This window comes from Centruroides sculpturatus, unplaced genomic scaffold, assembly GCF_000671375.1.
Source record: "Centruroides sculpturatus isolate CEXI.00-Female unplaced genomic scaffold, Cexi_2.0 scaffold343, whole genome shotgun sequence".
Taxonomy (NCBI): domain Eukaryota; kingdom Metazoa; phylum Arthropoda; class Arachnida; order Scorpiones; family Buthidae; genus Centruroides; species Centruroides sculpturatus.
The window spans coordinates 312,883-322,634 of NW_019384530.1; the positions used below are offsets into that span (position 1 = coordinate 312,883).

Genomic DNA, 9,752 nt, shown 5'->3' on the forward strand with positions numbered 1-9,752 from the left:
GTTCTTTATATATATATAGATTAAAATATTTCATTTAAATATATCTATATATAGATTAAAATATTTCATAATGTTGTAAAAATGTTTTGGTACATGTACTGTATTTATTGCTTGCTGGATAAAACCCGAAGAATTTTTATTTTCGGGGAGGTCCTTCCGGATATGTCGAGTCCCTTCTTTTTTTTTAAACTCTTTCTGCTCTGTGGGCACTAAGAGGGCCTCTTTTAGCAGGTCCATTATGGGTTCGGCCAGGCCCACAATGGGGCGGCCGGGTGTGAGGGATGGGGCCCGACAAATCCGGACGGACCACCCCCGAAAAATTCCTGGGGATTTTTCGATCCCGGATTCCCCAGAGCGGTAGGCTGCATCTTTACCGCTCGACCATCCGCCACTAGAATTGGGAAGAGCAGAGATTTAAAGAAATTCAAGAAAAGTGGCAAATATTTCTACAAATTAAGTATCCATTACTATCCATCGGAACTTAATTGATGCACGATAATATATTTTAAATATTAGGTTTGTTAGATCGTTACTTCCGATTGGATAATAGAACGTTACGTGTCACAACGGAACGTTATTTAATTTAAAATTTAAAAATACAGTGCAACTTAAGGTAAATGACGTCACTGACATTGGACTGGGCAAAAATAACAGGATTAATAGGGAATCGATATTGATGTACCACGCTTATAAATAAATAAATAAAATATTACTAATAACGACATAATAATATTAAAATAATAACATAATAAATAAATAAATAATACNTTTTCCTCTTATTATTATTATTTTTCCAGAATAATCTTTTAATAATATAATCCATCAGTTCTTGTACCAAAACATATTTTCTCTACGGGATTTTTCCATAATTTTTTATATGTTATCGACTAGGAAATGACCCGTTTCGATATTTGTCTTTTTTTTAATCTCTTTGTTTATGGAAGTGACAGTTATGAAATAAAAACAGTTTCATTATTCTTCCTGTATTAGGTTTAACAGAGATTACTTCTCTTTCCAGTCCCCCATTGCTTGTTTTTGAACATCTGACACAGTTTATCACTAATCGAAGCTTGATAATTCCGTAGACTAATTATAATTAAAAAACAGTATCGAGACTTACTGTCCTAGAAATAGAGGAGTCCAGTAAATAAAACTAATGGAAAGATTAATATCGTAATATTAAAAATAAGGATAATTAAATTCATAAAACACGATTTGATAAATTATTCCCTATATTGTTAATGATGCGTGATCAGTTTCGACTTAATCGTAAGATTTATGTATGTATGTATGTATATTTAATTAAAAATTTAGGTTTAGATGTGAATAAACTAGAACTGGCCTATACGAAAGAGATTTCATGGATTTGAATATAAAATTCTGATGTTTGAATGTAGTTAAAATTTACGATTAAATCCTAAATCTTGTAAGTAAAATAATCTATGCAAATTCTATTGCTATACTTTCTGTATTGCTTGATGGTACAAAAGAGACTAAATAGAAAGGATATTTGCACTGTGCTAAGAGAGTTGATGATTCTTAAAAGAAGCAAAGAGAACACCAATGATTTAAAAATAGAATTAATGAATCAGAAAACATTTCAAAATCAAATAGTTTCTTAATGTAAAATAGCATTAACATTCTAGAGATAGTAATTCTGTGGTTGTTAATTTAAGAGAAATCCTTGCAGTTTCGATTTCAACAGCGAAAATTTCTTTACTCTTTTGAAATTATCGTTCATTAAAGTAACATTATCGATTATTAGGTTAGTTATGTGAAAATGTGCATTTAAAATTGACTTTTTTCCCACCTTTTATATTTTTCATGCGAAGAACTTAATTTCAATTAACAAATCAATGCGTCGGATTTCTTCCAGACAAGGTCATACTTAATGAAGTAGAAACAAAATTAAAAATAACGTAACCTAATGATAAAATGCATCATATAGACTTCTAATAAAAGCAGCCAAATTGCATTGAAAATAATGCCATAATGTATTAAAATTATTTAATTATAATCCCTATTTGTTATTTTTCTAAAACTTAATTACTGGTAAATAAAATTTTAAAATCAATCATGTGAAAGCTTCTAGATTAATTTTATAGCTTTTATTCCTACTTCAAAAAAATCAAATTGCATATTTGATCGCGTAATTTCATTGAAAAAAAATTACAATTCGTTAAAGCAAAATATTAGAAGTTAATCAACTTTGTTCGTTCAACCAAATTTTATTCGGTTCAACGAATCTTGGAGAGTTCAATAACCGTAACAATGGTCGACTTTTACATTTGGGTTACAACCATTTTGTTGTTTTACGAAATTAGCAAAAATTTTAATAATACACAATAAGAAAAAAAGTTAAAGACAATAACTAAATACAGAGAAAAGCGAAATGCGTTGGTTATTATCCAATTTTCTTAATATCTAAATTACTCTATTTGAAGTTATTTTTCAACATGAAATAACTTCATGAACTGAAAGAAATATTGGCCAAAATATAACAAAATTGATCTACAAGCCTTGATAAATTATCTGTCAATATCCCGTACTACACACCAGAATTGTTCCAACTTTTAATTTGTAACCTAGATTCAATCTTTGTATTTGTTTCAGACTCTTATCTATAAACTATAAATAAGTGGAGATAATTTATGAATACGTTATTGACAGACTGTTTAATTATTAATTATTTTCAGCAACAACAGAACCTCCTGCACCCGATCCTTTAGCGGCCCAAAAATGTGATACGTCTCAATGCAAGTTACCAGACTGTTTTTGTAGTTCTGATGGAACGAGAATTCCAGGAGACTTAGATCCTAGTGAAACTCCACAAATGATTTTTATAACTTTCGATGGTGCAATTAATGGTTTAACATACGATAATTATCGATCAGTTTTGAATGAAACTAGGAAAAATCCTAATGGATGCCCGATAAAAGCCACATTTTTCGTTTCTCATGAATACAGTAGCTATTTTCATATACAGAAATTTTATTCCCTTGGACACGAAATTGCAATCCATTCAGTTAGGTAAGTATTTAATTAATATAAACGTAGCTTTAAAGAATATAAATTAATTTACCGTATAATATATTACTATATTTTAGTCATCGAGGACCAGAAGATTGGTGGACCAAGGCTTCTTATGAAAATTGGACTGAAGAAATGGTTGGAATGAGAGAAATTCTTCATAAATTTGGCAATGTATCCCGTGACTCTCTCCTTGGAGTCAGAGCACCATATTTAAAACCGGGAGGCAACGTCATGTTAAATATGATCTACGATTATGGTTTTGTTTACGATAGTTCCCTAGGAGCACCTATGAGTACGACTCCTATTTGGCCCTATACTTTTGATTATAAGATTCCTCACCGATGCTTATCGGGTAATTGTCCTACTCAGGCATTTCCGGGAATATGGGAAATGCCGCTTAACACACTTCATAGCGAGGATGGAACGGGTGGTACCTGTGTGTTAGCAGATCAATGTGTATTTTCAGAAGACGACAATATCATATACGAGTTCTTGATGGAAAATTTCTTGCGTCACTATTCGACAAATAAGGCTCCATTTGGACTGTACTTCCACGTCAACTGGTTTAATGAGCGTGTTAAAATTAAAGCCTTAACCAAATTTATAGAAGCAGTGTTAACCAAATACAAAGATGCTTGGTTTGTCACTATGCAACAGGCATTGTTATGGTTGAGAAACCCTACTCCAAATTCGCAGCTGGCTAATTACGTTCCCTGGCAATGCGAAACGAGAGAACCGGCATGTAATCTTCCAAATACGTGTGCACTTCCATTTACTGCCGGTTACATCAATGAAATTCGTTATATGGAAACATGCACCGAATGCCCCTTAAAGTATCCTTGGCTAGGAAATTACGATGGCTCTTTCAAAGGACAAAAAATCGTAGAGCTGGCTCGTGATAACGAAGCATCCAAAAAGAAGAAATAGATGAACTTTTAAGATGATTATGTTTCTTCTTTAACTGTAAATAACCAGTTCTTGTATTGAACGATAAGGCGATGTGCCAATCATATTTTTTTATACAATGACTTTACAGAATATAAACATATTTTCGTTTACTGATTAATCGTGTTGCAATTCTACACGAGAATATATATATATATATATACGTTGAGAATGCTTATAGAAAAATCCCTCCTAAACGAAGAGGTTAATCTAACTATGGGAAAATGTTAGATTAGATAGAATTAGATTTATAAGTATTACTTATTTCAACATTTAATTAACGATAATTATATTCATTAAATTATCATTTATTTCATATTTTATAATGTATACAATGAGAAATTTGAGAATTTCTTTGATAATTTTTCAAAAAAGCATCTGGTAAAAAATATATTAGTTTATTATTTTGAAGAAATATTTGCAATGGCGCAATAACAATAAATTTTAGTTTTTTCGCTGTATTGTAAATATTTGTATTATTTGATTAACGGTCATTTCAAACTGTAAAGAATAAAAATGATTTTTAAATGAAAAAATTCAGTATATTCTTGTAAATATTTAATGTGAAACATATTATTTCATGTAGGGGTTATCATTAATTAAATGTGTTTCTTAGTTATTTTTCTATGTACAGTATTGTTATTTTTTCCATATAAATTGTATTCCATCATTAAAATACCGGAGAAAAAGAAAGATAAAAGAGAAAAAAATTTTTCTTAAGATAAAATGAACTAAATCTTGATCAATCTATACATTTACATCCGTCTTCTTATATTTATTATTAATTACTAATTAATAATAAATATAATCCTTAGATAGAATCGAAAATTAATAGGCACCATAAACCAGATTTTAAATTTTTATACATAATGTATGAAAATAGGCTAAATACGTCATAATACCTTTTAAACATAACGATTGTAGTTATAATAATTTGCCAAAAACTAAAATTTTATACTGTTTTCTAGAAATTCATTTACTTATTTACAATAAGTAAGTAGTATAAAGTTGACAAAGCATAGGCCTATATAAATATAAGGATACAGGCAACATTATCTATAATACAATTTACTACAAATTAATATACTATATAAAGTTATTGTAGTTTCCTCAACAAACTACAGGTCTTATACTTTATACCTTTATAACCTTATACTAAAGGATCTTATAACTAATACCTTATAGACTTATAATTCTGCTTCCATAAAACGATTTTGAAGTTATTCAAGAAAAATATCGAAAATTTTAAATTAAAATCTTTGAAATTTTAAAAGTAAAATTCTGTCAGAAATACCGTAGTAATTTTGATTGATTAGTTCATCTATATTTACTTTGTATTAATAAAAGGAAATTAATGGATTTTGATCCTTATAAAAATTAATATGTCATCATCTATGTCTCAATGATATGGCATACATTAAATACATTATAATGTAAAAGTATTATTATTATTTTCATGAAATTAAAGTTTATGATTTATTACACGAAACTGAAAAATTACGTAATTTTTCAATTTCATGAAATGTCATACCATAACAATTGGTAAAGCATTTCACGAAACTATAAAATGTAAAAATGTCTTATATAATAACTGCTGAAAATTTATCAAAATAAATAAATGTGAAAAAGTAAAATCTGTTTACAGCTAAATATATTTATACACAGATTATTTTTACATAATTATAGGCTACTGTGAAATTTATAATGCAATTTTTACATGCCCAAAATCTTTTGGATTCAAGAGATACTTGAGATTATTAATGAATATAAATAAATGAAAGGGTATACTGTATTTATTTGGCTCAATATTTTAAATTACAATATAGCCTATAATTCAACAGCTTATTCATTTCCTATTAATCAAGATTTATTTGATGGGCCAAATCGTGTAATAAATCAGAATTTTGTTCTAGAAGAAAGAAACTTAAATCTGTTTCTTTGTTTCAAGTTTTTATTTAAAAATTTTTCATTTTGTTAAATATTAAAACACTGTCGAACGGAATAAAATCTAATAAAATAACAGAAACTAGCAATCACAGCAGTATTTATTTAGAAAAAAATATATATAAATTTCGTCATTCGTAATTTAAAANTTGAGAACTCGATAGCACTTTAAGCCCACTTCAAATTTCTTTTACAATCTCAAAAGGAAGTAATTATTTATTTTATATCCGAAGGTTGTTTTTTTTAAATTTATTTTTAATACTTTCTCGTTACCTTTGATCCATGACAGAGTGGGCTATAGTAACTACACGCAGCATAAAATAATCCCGATTTTGAACTTAATATTAAGTCATAAAATTACTAATGTTTGAATGAAAAAAACGTAATAATCGCTAGTACTGCGTTTTGAGTGACGTTTATAGGATTATACGTCATCTATGTTCTATACTATGGCGTTTAATGCGATAATCGATTACAATATGCTAATGGTTTCTAACACTGTAAGAATTATTAATATCTTCCATAATTTTTTTTTATATAATAATTATTAAATTCGCTATTATAAATTATGCTGGCATGTTTTTCCGTTTCAGAAAGTAAAACTTGAATAAAATCATTCGATTGATAAAATAATTGAAGTAGTTAAAGTATTTGATTGAAAGACATTTATTGAGGTCGTTTTAAATTGGATAAACGACTAAAATGAACGAAAAACTTTAAAATCTATACGACAGAAAGAGATGAAATGAAAATAAAAGACATTTATACAAGCCACCTTGGTCGGAGGCCCAGTGGCCAAGTGGTACGGCGTTGGTCTCGTAAACCAAAGGTCCAGGGTTCGAATCCCTGCTGGGCCTTTCACTTTTTTTTCGAAAAATTTTTGTTCATGTACGTTTATTAATCAATATGTAACTCATTTAGACGCATTTAGTAATTTAAAAAAAATTTTTATTTAAAGATTTTTAATTATTTTTGTAGCAACTTAACCGATGTTAGGAACTGATATCATCCAATTTAAACATTTATAAATATACTATATAGACTTTAAATATGCTTCCTTGCTTATATAAATAGAAAAAATAAAGTTTTAATCAAGGTTCAAAAACCTATTCTATATTTGTTGTCTACAATCCAAATCTATCTTAAATCAATTGTCTTTCAAAACAGTAATTATGTTTACTTATAGAAATGATATTTTCATTGAACTAGGAAAGTGGTTATCTATACACTTTATTATTACCTTGTATTATTAGTCCACATATTATATTGATTAGTCATACACTANTAATTTTACCTGAAGACGACGTGCTTATTTACGTCGAAAGCGCTCGTAAATTAAAAATAATTTCAAGTATATTTAACGCCTCATAGACTGACGTTCTTGGAAGTTTTGATTGACATAAGTTGGCGTGACATCCAACCCGTGAACTCAATACACCTAACAAGATTTTTATTGATGTTATCTTCAGGCAAGAACATCACTTTCAAACATTAAAATTTTAAGAAAGAGTAACATTGTATTCAAAAATTTTTGAATATTTAATGTTAAATATACAAAAAAGGAATTCAAATGTTTTTTCTAGCAGCTGTACGATTAAAATTAATAATTCTCCTATCGTTCATCATTGTTGTATTTAATAACTGTGAAATTAACATTAACAATGTAAAAACTGTTTATAAGAAAAAAAATAATGTAAAAAGAAAAGTTAAAGAACATTTTGCCATAATTATGCAAAATAATAATCCAGTTAATTTAAATACAAGTGTGTTGACAGCTGCATGATGATAGACTTTTGTCAAATATATAGATGAAAATTTGTAATGGAAACCCATAATGGAAAATTATCAGTTTAAACTGTATGCTGAAAACCTACTGAGGAGGCCTAACATTTTTGGCAAAATGCATTTAGGGGATTTGATAATGTAATAAAGTGTTTTTCTCACAAAGTTGGTTTGCTTTTACCTTTTTTTAACTTTAATTTTTATTTCATTATTGATGTAATGTTTTAGAATTTTGAAGTTATCTACTTCTGTAAGTCAGAAAGAAAAGAAACATTGATTTTTCATGTATTTTTCTACAATACAATTAAGTAAGAATTGAAAATATTCTCTACATCTCCTGTAAGTACATCTTACTTAGTTTTAGATTTAGGTACAAATTTAGGCCCATTTTAAAATATTATTCACTAACTGAGGGAGTTCTAAATCTTTTTCAATAAAGTAATTCTTAGTTACATCAAGCTTCCTGATTCTAACTGCCTTAGATTTGAGCTTCTGTAGAAAATCTATTTTAGCTTACTGATATAAAGTGTGGTTTTTGAAGACAGATGAAACGTAATTAAAAGATTAAGATGGTTTTGTCTGATATTTGCAAGAATTCAAAATCTGGAATGGCATTCATAACAGTAGTTAGTAATTTCTTCCAAATACAATACATATTCCTACTCTTATGCTTTAGTAAAGAATTTCAACATCTATTCCAAATGGATCTCTTTAATTTCACATTGAAGAAACAATAGTTTTTTTTTTACCCATTCTTAATTAGTAAAAATTAAACACATCAACAACTATGGAATCCTTTTATTTTAAAGTAAAATATTTTTCAAGCCTGTCTTATCATCAGATCTTTTAAATCAATCCAATCTTGAAGCTTAAAACTGAAGAAGCTTAAGTAGCAAATTGGCCATCACCCTTTGATGTTTTTGTCTAGCATTATAGCATAGTTATCATGGAAATGCACAAAACTTGGCATCATTATAATAATAATATAAATGAACAAACTGTTAAAGTGGAGGTTATCAAAAGCATTTAATTAGAATCATTTCAACCTTAGTTCAAGTCATCCTTTTGTCTAAATAACATTATAAATTCTTCTTTTTCTTGAATATTAACTACGAGATAGAACACCCACTAGGGGGCATCCCAAACTATCATTCTGTGGTATAAATAAAGTGGAGGTTATCAAAAGCATTTAATTAGAATCATTTCAACCTTAGTTCAAGTCATCCTTTTGTCTAAATAACATATTAAATTCTTCTTTTTCTTGACTGATGAACTATATTTTAGATAAATTAGTAGATCTAAGTATAAAAGCTTTCTTTCTTTCTTTCTTCTCTAATATGGAGATTCTGGCATAAAAGCTTTAAATCTGATAAAAACATTAAAAGAAAAAAAAATAACTATAATAGATGAAGTTTTTGACTTTGGAGGAATTATTATAGAATAATCCTTTGAAATCTTTTCAATACAATTGCATTGAAGGAAAATGATTTAAACATATTTACAGTACAGAAAAACAGCATTGAATTATAAATCTTAATAACAAAACTATAATAAAAAATAATGATAAAGACATAGAAATAACTGATTCCGGTTAAGTAATGTGATAAGTGTGCAATTAGGGTTGGTAACACCTTTGTCACCTCCATGCAATGGATCATCCAAGGGGTGGGCTAAGGGGCCCTGGCACCCCAAAAGTACAAGGAAAAGAAACACTAGTAAAGTTTACAAAAATATTTTTCAAATTAAAATTCATTTTTTTATTTGTATTGTGTCGTTCATACTACTGTATTTCTATATTAATTATGAATTAACGGTCACATAAGATGGAAATCGTATTGAATTCGCATTAAAAATTTTTTATCCGTTCAACTCGGCTCCCCCAAGATTAAATCTTGAGTGAGCCACTGCCTCCATGGATCTCTTTTCGTACCAGATCCACGAAGATTCCTTAGTAATGTTTTTTGTACGTACTAATGTAACTTATAAATAGTAATTACTGTATACAGTGTTATTCAATATAATGACAATAATGTAAACAACTAGTAAAA

At 28.3% G+C, this 9,752-nt stretch overlaps 1 protein-coding gene and 1 non-coding gene across 2 annotated transcripts in view; both read left to right on the plus strand.

Annotated features, from left to right (window-relative positions):
* LOC111623016 overlaps positions 1–4,343 on the plus strand; it is a 21,030-nt gene extending 16,687 nt beyond the window's left edge. The window contains exons 3-4 of the mRNA XM_023365496.1: positions 2,697–3,030; positions 3,108–4,343. Of these exons, the coding sequence (XP_023221264.1) occupies positions 2,697–3,030; positions 3,108–3,960 (1,187 nt within the window). The 3' untranslated portion in view covers positions 3,961–4,343. The remainder of the gene's footprint in view (positions 1–2,696; positions 3,031–3,107) is intronic.
* Positions 4,344–6,707: 2,364 nt separating this feature from the next.
* Trnat-cgu lies at positions 6,708–6,779 on the plus strand. Its single transcript has one exon. It is a non-coding gene; the product is annotated as a tRNA-Thr (tRNA).
* Positions 6,780–9,752: the final 2,973 nt, after the last annotated feature.